The 14077-nt window shown below is 37.0% G+C and overlaps 3 protein-coding genes across 3 annotated transcripts in view; all 3 read left to right on the forward strand.

Annotated features, from left to right (window-relative positions):
- The window catches only part of LOC125838361 (protein TONNEAU 1a-like), a 1213107-nt gene that overhangs the window by 519078 nt on the left and 679952 nt on the right, over nt 1-14077 (forward strand). The gene's annotated exons all lie outside the window — the stretch shown is intronic.
- LOC125838365 (uncharacterized) overlaps nt 1-14077 on the forward strand; it is a 532039-nt gene that overhangs the window by 158402 nt on the left and 359560 nt on the right. The window lies entirely within an intron of this gene.
- On the forward strand, nt 8013-8642 carry LOC125838418 (uncharacterized). Its single transcript, XM_049517480.1, has one exon. The coding sequence runs from the start codon at nt 8013-8015 to the stop codon at nt 8640-8642; it is 630 nt and encodes a 209-aa protein (XP_049373437.1).

Raw genomic sequence — 14077 nt, forward strand, 5'->3', positions numbered from 1 at the left:
AGTCGTTAGAGTAGACAATGGCCCCAAGGAAATTAACCTTCTTTTTCTTTTTAGTCCAAATTTTAAAAAGGTTTGACTCCTCCTAAAAATGCCTTAGGGCTATTCTTAAGGAAAAATCCTTAATAACATAGAGGCAAGTCTCTCAAGAAACGCGTATCAAGACCTCGTCTTTACAAAACTCTTCTCTAGTCTCGCTAGAACTGAATCAAGAGACGAGAATTCATGTGCTCCACATCAACAATTTGGCATTCAAGTGATCAATAATTTATGAGTAGTAAACTATGATTAGAAGACATATATATATATATATATATATATATATATATATATATATAACCTAGATTTGATGGGAGAATCATAATTAGGCATGTGGGCACCATGTTTGAATGTGCACAAGTAGACACTTAGACTTATATAAAATTAAGCAAATAGACACATTTGTCCTACATGACACCCTACATGACAATTTTGTGTCCTACGTGTATTGTGCCATGTAGGTCACTTGTGTCTACTTGTTCAATTTTATACAAGTTTAAGTGTCTACTTGTGCACATTCAAAGTTGGAGGTCATAGTTATTCGCTGAAGCCAAGTAAAGGGTCATGTTTATGTAGTATGTCAAACATTTATGAATCCCTTGATAAGTGTTTTATAAGGTGAATATGTAAATGTATGTAACACTAGAGGAACAACATGAACTTGTAACCTCAGAATTAGGTATAATTACCATTAACAAGGGTGCACTTGTCATAGTGAGGGTGTAACGTCATTACTTAATCATTACTAGGCTATTGATCATGATAAGGGCAGAAGAATTCGTGTGGTTAATAGGAGTTAGACTTGATTTAGATTCATGTATACTCTAAAGTTGAATGTTTGTTGATTGGTCTTCAGACGTGATTAAGAGCCTGTTTAGATTAACTTTGACTTATTTTTATCATATTAACTTAAAATCAAATTCTTATAAATACTTTTTAAATCTACCTAAACACTCTAAAAATAGTTTAAAACTATTTTTTACTTAAAAACACTTAAATAAGTCAATTCATGCAGGCTAAACTTGATGATGTGATTTTGATGCTTAAAATTGTCTGGTTATCACTTGATGAAATCATTGAATTTCTTGTGTTATAAGTATATTTATAATTATCGTATAGTGAGTTTTATGTGTGAGAGTCGTAATGATAACACGGGCATTATAGTGTGACAAGTGGCTTGAAGTTGAGGTGATCTTATGGACGAGTGTTATATATATATATATATATATATATATATATATACACACACACACACACCTCACCGCTACATATATATTTTTCATAATTTGGTGGGTCGGATACCACACTGGTATGGTACATGAACGAAGTTGTTCTGCTGCAAGTCATGATTATTTGACATAAATAAGACCCTTAGTGTGTGTACACTCTATAATTGTTGTGTGAGTTGTTATTGAATTTTATGAGTTGTTTGATATGTTGAGATAATTGATGACTATTTTACTTGCTATTTGACATGATTTAATCTGTTATGGCTATAATTGTTTTTTGATGAATTATTGTTATGTGTTTGCATGCATGATTATATAGTTGGTGTGGCTAATCACTAAATATACTTATCGTAAAATAAAGGCTTAAGGGTTATAATGTTAAGTTTGATGACTGAGGGTGAGTGGGGTGATATATGATGTTCATGTTAAGTTTGATGGCAGAGGCTTGAGGGTTATAATGTTAAGTTTGATGTCTGGGGCTTGAGGGTCAATCATTATGGTTTATTGATAGTACTCTTGCTACATCCTTTGTGGGGTTTAGATATGTTGCAGATTGACTAGATTTCTTATGTGAAGCGGTGAATAATCATTCTCATATTTTGTGTATTTCTTTCTGGCAAAAGTTAAGTCTTTTCTTGTCGTATTCTATTTAGAGGCTCTTATACATACCTAGAATAGATCTTAAAAGTTTGTTGTTATGATGTAACGACCCGATCCGTCAGTATTCAAGTGCACCAAGTCCCATTTTTTTGAATTTCGATGCCCAATTAAAAATTGGAGCATATAACGAAATTATTTAAAATTAGATTGATCTAGACTGACGTCTGCCAACCTTAGAAGGAAATCTTCCGCTATGGCGGCTCCATTATATCACCTGCATGACCGCTGTAGTGGGGCTGACGAGATCAACCCCTAATTAATTCAATGTCTTTTATTTTCCTCTCACTTTACAAGGAGAAAATAAGCGAGGGTTACTCTAAAAATTTCCCCAATCCACCTTAAGCACGAGGGCATGAACGGGAGAGATTTTCGCACAAGAAAGGGCAAGACCCAATAATTTTTAGTCCACGCTCGTCAGGGTTCACCCCAAAGAGTTGCATTCAGAGTTCTTCAAAAGTTGTTTGGCGCTCAGGTAGACTAGAACTTCTTAACTAAGTAGTTAGACCTATATTTGCCCATGTGATATTGTGTAGACTATCGAGAGATATACATGCATAATTCTTCGGGCATAGAGTCTAGATGGTAGAACTTCTGGCATAATTCTTTAGGCACGGAGTCTGGATGGTAGAACTTCTGATTAAATGTGGTTAGGTTGATGATGGATGTCATGATCCAAGGGTACTCCCTAGATGTAACAAGGCATATAGAACCCCAAAGGACTCCATATAAGCCACTTAGCATATCATAACATAAAGTACTAGAATAATAAAGAGTAAAACAACATTTAAGTCCAAAACATCTTTATAGAAAAACGGAAGTCTAACTCATGTCTCAACATAGCCATATGAAAGCGGGCTTAGCCCATACATCATGTTCAAAAAGGAAATACAAAAGTGAAACTACAATAAGGAAAGTCCGTCCTCAAACCATGAGGACTCACCAAACTCGGAAAGAAATCAAAGTCCAAGCTCTAGCCACTAGAATGAAAACCCTGCCTGTCGGACCCTACATTTGGGAGAATGTAGGAAATAGTATACGTTTGTAAAAAATGCACTAAGTATGATAGCTATGCAATAAAACATGCAAAACATGCTAAAAAGGACATTTTATTTCATGATATGCAATTTACCAAGTTTAAACATCATAGTAGAAATAGTTGAAAACATAGGTCATAACATCATGGTCAATGCAAGCTAAATCATATTTAAGTCTTTGAAACACATATGAGATACTTCCTTAAGTAACCTTAGTTCATTAGTCATATTATTGTGGGAGAATTAGCTTTAACCGATATAGAGACCATGTGAGCTAAAACATGATCACCCGGTGTCTCCCACACCGAAAAAGGTTGTTCTACTTGCCTAAGGTAGAACCATAAACTTCTAGCTTAAGTGGATCCACTAGCTAATCAACCTATGGAGAGACATAGTTATGGGATAAGGAGATTGCTACTAGAAACCCGACCTCTACTCACGGGAGAGCTTTCATCTCATGAGACTTCTTCTAGAAACCTGACCTCTACTAGCGGGATAGATTCCATCTCAATGTCAATAACCACTCGGTGCTAAGTATAATTCCCACGGAATAGTATTTTCTTAATTATTCTCATTATCCATGGAAAGGCATGCCATTTTGCCAATCTAACTAGTTCATTAGGATAGCTCTCATTCATTGATTCAATTAGGGGAGAATAGCCTTTCAATCTAAAAATCCTTTCAATGTGATAAAACCTTTCACATCATGGTTGTAAGTGTTTTATGAGAATATCTTTTCAACAACACAACAACAACAATAATATAGACACTTTACTCTCAAAGCACCCTTAAAGCATTTACATAGGTTTCATAAGATCATGCATAAACTCATACATTTCCCTTTCAAGGTTCAAAGCTACTTCCAATCACCAAATCTAGAATTCTAGCATTAGATAGGGATTTTATCACAAATTTATGTAATTCTATTACTTCATGCTTTCGATCATAAAACTCATCTTTCATAGTCAACAACCCAACTCTATGAGATCACAATTCGAAAAACATGGGGGTTTGCATGGGTTCATAGGGGAAACATCATAAAATCATTGTAAATCATAAATTCATGCATATTTAAACATAATTCAATCATTAAGATCAATAATCAAAAGAACCCATGATGTTTGAGGAAAACCCTAGCTAATTGGGGAATCGTACCACATGAAATATAGGAATTGGGGACTTCATGGATGGAAGGAACCCATGGATGAAAGATACCATACATCAAGTCTATTTGCCTATCTTCAATGGAGAATATGGATCCTTAGCTTCAAACCCTAGTTGAATCTTATTCTTCTTCTTCAAGTTCTAGAGGGAGAATATTTGAGAGGAGTTGGTTTTCTATTGAGATTTAAGCAGAATGAATTAAATGGGGTGAATTTGGGGTAAAAAGACTTATATAGGGGTTCTAAATATAGGCAAAATGATATAGTATATGAATTAATTAATTAAGAAAAGACTCAACTGACCTTGAAATTAACTACCAGGTGACCATCCAAGGACCCAGTCGACGGACCGTGGTCTGACCCACGGCCCATCTTGGTGGACCATTGGTCACCATCAGAGAGGGTGATTTCTGGGGTCTCAAACCATGGACACCTAACCATGGACTGTGGTCTGACCTATGGTTCGTAGGTCGTGTCGTGGCCTTGAGCCCTTAAATCTTACCAGGCAAGCCAACCACGAACCACACCTACGGTCCATGGTCCACTCCACGGGTCGTGGGTAGCCGGCGTGGTCTGGCACCTGTAACTTTCTGTAAATCTACTATTTTGGTCTTTTTTAGTACGGGGTGTTACAATGTAACTGATTAGTTATGGTTGGCTTATTGATGTTGCTTAGTGTTATTTTGGGGAAGATAATAGTGCGTAATCAGATTTGAGCAGGAAAACTTTGGAAAGGAATCTTTCGGGTAGGGGATAGTTGTTTCTTTCACATGTATGCTTTAGGTTCTTGTTAACCGCATTATTAGTAATGCATACTTGATAGGTGATCGGGATGTTGGAAAGGAATAATATGAAGTGAAAGATGTTGTCAATTGCGTGCAATGAGTGTGTTACATGAATGTCCATGTTTTTTTTGTAATTTTGTGGTGGTGTCCTATTTTTATTTTTTTTATATATATATATATATATATATATATATATATATATATATATATATATATATTTACTAGATCATGTGCCACGCCGACACACACACACACACATATATATATATATATATATATATATATACACATATATTATTATTATTTGATTGGGTTCCACGTGGGCACACACATTTATACTTATTAGATTGGCGTCTTGCCAGCACATGCTTATTATTATTGGATCGGATGTCACACCGACATATATATATATATATATAATTATTGGATCGAATGCCATGCCGACATATATATATATATATATATGATCGCATGTCACACTGACACATATTACTATTAAGTTGTGTGTCACGCCGACCTATATATATACATATATTATTGGATCGGGTACTGCACCAATACATGTATAGTTGTGGGTGGTTTGTTCCATGAGGTACTGGTTTGTGTGTTTAAAATTTAGAATTTCCTTTTGTGTGGATCGGGATGACATGTTAAATGTTGTAGGTGATGACATAGAATTCTTGAAGTTCGGGAAATTTTATAATAATGAAATGAAATTGGTTATATATGTTTGGTAAGTTGGGATACTCATTCACATACTGTATAATGGAAGTGTGTGAGGTAAGGAGTGACAAGAAGTAGCAGTATGACGTTTGGGGAATTATTGTGAAATAAAAGGGTTACGCTATAATCTAGTGTGAATGGAGTTGGCAGTGGAGGAAATATGATGTGTTGAGTTTGACTTAAGGATTACATGTAGTAAGGGTGGTGAATTAGTACACCGGGGCCCTAACTTTATATTTAATATACATGGTTCTTTGGATATTTTTGCATGATATTATGTAGTGGGGTAAGGTCGATTGATGATGCCTACCAATACATGTTGTTTGTACTGATACTCCTCTTTCGATGTCACTTGGCATAGTCTAGTTGTAGGATTCAATAATGTTTCATAGATGAAGATGATTATCTTCTACTATTCTTTCCTTATGGTGGGAATTGTCTTATTTCTTTTTATGCATTGTATATTCTTAGTAGATCTTGTACCTGTTTAAACTAGCTCCTTGGGAAGGTTTTACAATTGTTTGTAAAAAGATAATTCTTATAATATAGTTTATGTTTATTCAAGAATTATCTTGAAAAATAATTCTTCCCGTTTTCTCTCAGCGCATGTTAAGCAAGGCTAGCTAAGGTGCACTCATCGACAATGGGAAGAATCGGGAAGAACAAAACTCAGGTAGAGAAAAACAACATGATCAAGGAAGCTGTGCAGGCCAGTCAATCAAAACTGAAAACACCAATTTCGGAAGGGGCTGGAGGAACGAATGGAACAGTAACACCGGTAAACTCACATCTAATGATAGAGAAGATGAAGATAAGGTTGGGGTCAGGACTGTCAGAGGAATTTCCAAAAGTAGGGGCTCTGAGCTCAGATCCAAATTTGGATGAGGCCAAGGGTACAGAAGCAACAAGGCAAAATGAGCATGGGGTACCAGGGAGGAAGATCTGGAAGGGGCTATTTCAAGCTACAAACCTAGGAGCAAAGGGGATGGAATTGAGCTTTGTACCTCTAGTGCTCCAAGAAGGAAAACTGGTGGTGAAATTAAGCAAGGAAGATGTAGAAATGGGGAGTGAAATATGGAGTAATACTGCCATACTCTATGTGATAGGCAACACACCAATCCATTGGAGCTATTATGAGACTCATTGCAACAGAGTGGAACTTCGTGGCGAAACCCAAGGTATACCTGCATAATGATGATTTTTTTGTTGTGAAGTTGAATAGCATTGAAGATAAGAACTCCATCTTAGAAACAGGTCCATACATGTTCAATAATTGGACTATCATATTGAAAAGTTGGACTGCTGATTTGATTTTAATAAGAATGTATTTAGAACTATTCCTTTTTGGGTGCAATTCCCAAATTTGTCGTTGCATTACTGGGGATTGGCTGCGTTGAGTAAAATTGGTAGTGCTCTGGGGAAGCCTCTGTATGCGGATGAATGTACGTCAGGATTTGGGAGAATTTCCTATGCTAGGTTGCTCATAGAAATGGATGTTACCAAGCCGCTACCAAGACATGTAGAGATTTTTTATCCAAATGATGGTAGGATGCAACAGAAGGTGCAATACGACTGGGAGCCAATCTATTGTACTACGTGTTGTATTGTTGGGCATAGTTGTACTGAGCTCCATAAAAAAGAACATAGGAACAAGGAAGGATACAAGCAGTAGTGCAGGAATAAAGTAAAGCAACAATGGAAGCCACAAGAAAGGAATCCTATGGAAACTACAGGTGTCCAGACTAAAAAAACAACGAATCAGAACACACATGAGGAGGGATGGCACACTGCAAAAGGGAAATCAACAATCAAACACACTCATACTAATGAAGAGATGGGGCGACAAATTAGAACAAGAAATAGTTTCAACACAATGGAGGAGGGTGAGTATCTAAATGTGTGTGAAATTGGTTAGGGTAGTGAAGACATAAGGGGAGGGAACAATAGGCAAGTCCCACAAACTAACACTGGATGAATATAATAACATGGAATGTGAGGGGACTAAATACAGTGTATAAACACAAGGAGCTTAAGGTGTTTCTACAATAAAATAAAGTAGGAGTAATTGTTATTACAGGAACTAGAGTTAAAGAGAATAATGCAGCTCAAGTTGTGATGAAGATAACAAAGAATTAGATATGGCGTAACAATTATGTTGAGGATCCGGGGGCGAGAATTTGGATATTATGGAATCCAATGGTGGTGGAATTCCAATTAATGGGCACACACATGCTAGTGATTCATGGTTCAGTAAAGGTGAGAGGTAGTGACATGATATTTGATCTAAGCATAGTTTATGGCCCACACACATGTCTGGATAGAAGGGATATGTGGTATGAGTTGAATCAATACAATATGAGGTGCAGACAACCTTGGTTAGTTATGGGTGATTTCAACTCTATTTTGCATGTTGAGGACAAAATAGTGGGCTCACAAGTTCAGGAGACAGAACTAAGAGATTTTAAGCAATGTTTACTAGACACTAGGTTACCAGAATTGAAGACTGTGGGTAGGAACTATACTTGGACAAATGTCCACACTTATAGTAGTATAGATAAAGCCTTGGTGAATGCTATGTGGTTGCAATCCTGGACCCATTTGGAGTGCAGCATACTTGATCCTAGATTTTCAGATCATAGCCATTTGTGTGTAACAATAGAAGCAAGGGAGAATATTGGACCTAAGCCATTCAGATTCTTCAACTACTTGGCTGGCCACCCGGAGTTCATGCAGACAATGGAGAATAATTGGAAATCACAAAGACAGGCTAGCTCTATGAATGAGGTTTGGAGGAAAATAAAAACGTTGAAACAACCTATGAGGGGTTTGAGTAATCATGATTTTCAAGGGATTCAATACAGAGTAACTATTATTAGGACTCAATTGAAGGTGCTACAGGAACAAATGAGGTATATCCGAGATGATAACCAAGTGAAGCAATATCAAATGGAAAAGAACCTCAAAACACAATTGGAAAAGTGGAGAAATATAGAGGAGAGTGCAACCAAATAGAAATCCAGGGTTCTATGGTTAAAATAAGGTGATTTAAATACTACATACTTCCATGCATGCATGAAAAACAGACAAGCACACAATCATATCATAAGATTGACAGATGCAGCTAGAATAGTAATATAGGATGTCAAAGGTATACAAGAGGAGATAGTGAGTTTCTACAGAGGTCTATTGGGTACAGAAGCAAAGCAACTAACCCCTGTCCACCCTTATATCATGGAATTGATACCAACTTTGAATAGAGAACAATAATTATTATTGATTGACAAGGTTACAACAAAAGATGTGTACGATGCTCTATTGACTATTTAGGATAACAAGGCCCCAGGAGGTGATGATTTTAATGCTCTATTTTATAAGAAAACATAGCCTATAATGGGTAAGGAGATCACTGAAGTTGTGTTACACTTCTTTGATACTGGAGTAATGTGTGATGCTATAAATTGTGCTTTTATCATTATGATTCCAAAGACTAAGCATCCTCAATCAGTGAAAGAGTATAGGCCAATATCATGATGCACCATTCTATACAAGACTATTTCCAAGATCTTAACTATAAGAATGCAACCTGTGATGGACACATTGATAGATCCTAGCCAAGCAACTTTTGTACCAGGGAGAGTAATAATGGATAACATTTTACTTAGCCATGAATTGGTGAAAGGATATGGCAGGAAAGGTATATCTCCTAGAAGCATGATGAAGATTGACATGCAGAAGGCATATGATTATGCTGAGTGGCCTTTTGTTGAACAAATTCTGAGACTATTAAACTTCCCAACTAAATTTATTAATTAGATTATGGCTTGCCTCATAACTGTGTCCTTTTTAATATTATCCAATGGTGTGCCTGCTAGTCCTTTTAAGGCAAAAAAAGGCTTAAGGCATGGGGAACATGTGTCCCCATATTTGTTTGTTCTGAGTATGGAGTAACTGAGTAGACTACTGAAGAAGATGAAGTGGACCAGGGAAATGCTCAAAGGTGAACATAGTCCAGTTGGGTTTTGCTGATGATCTCTTACTATTTTGCAGAGGTGATGCCAGATCTGTCCAATTATTGTTTGATACGCTCCAGGAATTCTCAAAGGCATCAAGATTGATAGTAAATACCGGCAAAAGATCCATATACTTTGGAAGAGTAAGCATTACTGAACAAGATGAAATAATGGCATACACAAGATTTACTAGAGGGGAAATGCCGTTTAGATATCTTGGGTACCTCTTAGTACAAAACGACTATCCATTGCTCAATGTAAACCATTGTTGGAAAAGATGCTAGGTCGGATTTATTCATGGACAACAAATTTCCTATCTTATGTTGGTAGAGCCCAATTGATAAGGAGTGTACTAATATCAATGCAAACATATTGGTCACAAATTTTCATTTTACCAAAGAAGATATCACAATTGATTGATCAGATGTGTAAAAGGATTTTGTGGACCGGGAAGGCATAAGTAACAAAGAAAGCATTAGTAGCTTGGAGTAGACTATGTCAACCTTAATTAGTAGGTTGGATGAATATGATTGATATGGAAATATGGAACAAAGCTGCAATCAGCAAGCTGTTATGGAATATGTGTACAAAGAAGAATAAAATATGGATCAAGTGGATCCATGCATATTATGTGAAGGGTAGATGTACTTGGGAAATAGAACCAAAAAAGGCATCGTGATTGATGTAGAAGATATTTAAGGCAAACAAATATTTCATAGATGTTGACATACCTTTGGAGACGGTACATACAATGTACAGATTGACCATTAAAAGCATATATCAAAAGTTACAAGGACAATTTGAAATGGTTAGTTGGGAGGGAGTGATATGCGATAACCAAGGTGCACCTAAATGGATATTTATGCTGAGATTAGTCGCATTGGAAAAAATATACACTTGTGATAGACTGGCCAAATGGGGAATGGGCGTAAACTTACAATGTCAACTGTGCAATAAACAACTTGAGTCTATTCAACACCTATTCTACACGGGACAACTATGGGCTAGGTTACTCAAATGGATGCACATCCAAAGACCATGTATGGAGTGGGAGGGGGAACTCATATGAGCAGAGAATTGGTGTAAAAGGAGAAGTAGCAGGGCTAAGGTTTATAAGATAACACTAGTTGCATCAGTCTATTTTATCTGGAAGAAAAATAACCAACGAGTATTCCAACAGAAGAAAAGGAGCATGGAAGACATTCTGAAACACATTGCCCAAGAGGTCTATTTCAGGGCCCATCTGAAACCTCAAAATAGGCTATATATCCAAATATTTAGATGTTATCCATAGTCTAGATTGGTAGAGGAGATATATGCTAACATAATCAGGAGTTAGGTATGTCCAGGCATGTATGTCTTTTATTGTAACCTGAGCTGTAATTCTTACTTGGTAATAAATATTTTTATCTACAAAAAAAAAGAGTTTTCGTATGCTAAATTGATTTATGCATTAACCATTTTAAATTGAGTGGTAAGGGTTCTCCTATCTAGGTGTTAAAGTAGGTACCCATTCGATCCAGTGGATTGGGTTGTGATAATTTGATATCAGAGCCCAGGTTACCGATCTCCCAATATAAGAGCAAATATTGAATAGAGTTTTGAGGATGGTTGTGTTAACGTCCACATTTATATTCATGGAATTATGAAGCATTCTAGGAAATTGTTCCACTTCTTCACTCTTTTCGTGTAGTCTGTCACTTACGATATGAATTGATTTCAATTGGTATCTCCGGATTCCAAGTAGTATCTCTATGAAGTAAATCGAATGGTGTGGGTGTGGGTGTGGCTGAAGGAAACATACAATGAAAGATCGTAACCAGGCAAGTTCAAATTGGTATTTATCCTTAAAAGTCACGTGGATGCATGGATGACCAATGCAAATAAAATGTAGCAAACCTAAATTTAATGATAACATTGTTGATTGTTATTGTGTGCATTACATTGCTTGAAATAACAACTAATGGATAGAATGTAGTTGCTTGAATTTTCGTGAGATTGTGGACAAGGAAAAGTTGTGACCTGCTAATGTGTGATAATTGAATGATGAATTGCTATGTGTTTAAATGACCATGCCTTGGTGTAGGTTCGGTCTTGAATGTTCTGATCATATGGGGTTGGCCCTATGATGTGTTCTGAGTCTGATCTTGGGGTCACGTTCAAGGACTGATCTTGGGAACTACTTTATTAACCAAAGTTATGTTTCTGGAGTTGTGGTGATTGTGGGGAAGGGTAAGGTTGCATAATTTTGAAAAAAATTGGACTGACCTCGTCGAGGCACCAAGTGGACCGAGCCCCTATAATGCTCCCATTATAGTGTGAATTTTTGTTCTATAGTAAGAGTCGATATAGCGGCGTGTCACTCGCTATACTACTCAGAGACGAGATAGAACCTAAAAGCATGTTTTTTCCTAATTCCTAAAATGTCTTAAATCTCTTGTTCTTGTTCATATTAATGCGCAACAATAGAAAAGTATCCATAAACAACCTTAGCATATAATATCAGTGACAATAAGTTAGTACAAACATCCATGTTCTAACAAAACAAAGGAAAGCGATAAAGATGTATTTATGCCCAAATGAGGCAAAAACCAAGTCTAGTTCAAACACATCCAAAAAGGGAAGGGGGAAGGTATCGTAATCATCTGAAGATCCTTCGAGGCTCATTCATGGGTCCATATCTCTCTCAGGAAGGGAAATCTTAAGAATCCTCGGGTTCAAGGGTGGGAAGCTTCTGCTGGGGAAACATAGGTTAATATAACCTTGATAGCCTTCCACATCCTAAACATCAGATGGTCCCTCTCCAAGTTCCTCATCTTCTCTTATTTCAACTGCTACGTAGCATCTCAAGTTTGTAGGTAATGGAGGGTAAGAATGGAGATTAGGTAGTGAGACCTCTTAAAGCTCTCTAGACAGAAGCTAGGTCCTCTTCCACACGGCTACTAGAAAGTGGGTGTTGGGGCTATAAAGAAGGGACATCACCCTCATCATCAACATCCTCTTCTTCACTTGACTCGGCTGCGAAATGACTTCTCCCAGCTTCATCTACTCTCCTCATTTTCTACTCTATGGTGTGAACTTTCTCACTAGTAGGGGGTTGAATGGAGAGGGGGTCTACCTCTTTTGTCTGGTTAGTATCATCCTATGGGACACCAACTCGCCTGAAAAGTGCGGACACAAATCTAGAAAAGGAACAAGCCCTTCTTGCTGCCTCGATAGAAATCCTTCCACTTAAGCACTATTTGTGCTCCCATATTCATTTAAATTCCTTGGATAGTGCAAACCACTACTAGGGCCTAGGAATACGTCATATCAGTGAAGTTGCCTGATGGGAGAATCCTTCGGCCCACCGTATCAACCACCTCAATGCCTTTGTAAAGAATAGACATTGGTAATGCCATTAGTAGTATGCCAGTAAACCTTACGCCAATGCTTCTCATCAACCAGTGAGTCCCATAACCACCTCATATTCACTGCTTTCAACTTGGCCTCAAACTCATCGTTGAGAATGTATGGCACCCTAAAACCTTATTCAATGTATACATTTTTTTTTAAAAAACTCCATCCCTCGGATGCGAAGGGAGGGCTAAGGGGATTCCCAAAGAACTATCGAGGGGAGATCATAAAACTTCTTCACCCAGCCTGAGAGGGAGGACCAAAGAACCTCAACCAAATTCTAGATTACAGTTATAAAAGTTCGATGCCTTCTCTTCTACCTCTAACATGTGGAATACCCTTTAATAGAAAAATTTCATTGTGAGATAGTCCATGAATTGTTACCAACTAGCTTCCTTAGGGAATCTCATGTAAGAATAAATTTGTTCCTGATTGGCAGCCATTTGAGCTACGAACATGCAATTATTCAATAAGTATCAAGTTAAAATCATAAAAATATCCTAAGAAAGTTTTCCAAAAAATCCAGTTCTTGGTTGGAAGGCAGGCTACTGCCCTGCAACCTTCCGTTATAGTGAGAATTGCTCTGCTATAGTGGAAATCAAGGCCGATATAGCGACCTTTATCGTCCCCAACCTATAAATGGTGCGTCAATGGCGCTCCTTGGCCTAAAAATCATGTTTTATTAATTTTACTGTAGAACAGTGTTTCTAAAGTACTATATTACCAAAATATGCAAGAATCCGAGCATTCCAACTCCTAAATCATGCCTGAATATAAGTTTCTACCTAAGAACAACCCTTCAACTTCCCCCATAATTTCAAGCTCATTCTAAGACCATTTCTCTATGACCCTTACACTCAGAATGTTGTAGTAACATTGTCAACGTAAGGGAAGGCTCCATGCTATAACAATTTCAACAAACAAGTGAAAATTCAAAAGTTTGAAAATTTTCAACTCTAAAACTCTATTCTACTCTATCAAATTCTAGCATGCAGTAGCTAGTATGTACGTAATGAATGCATAAGAGTTGAGTGCATGATT

This window comes from Solanum verrucosum, unplaced genomic scaffold, assembly GCF_900185275.1.
Source record: "Solanum verrucosum unplaced genomic scaffold, falcon-dt-bn FXZP01000150.1, whole genome shotgun sequence".
Classification (NCBI taxonomy): Eukaryota; Viridiplantae; Streptophyta; class Magnoliopsida; order Solanales; family Solanaceae; genus Solanum; species Solanum verrucosum.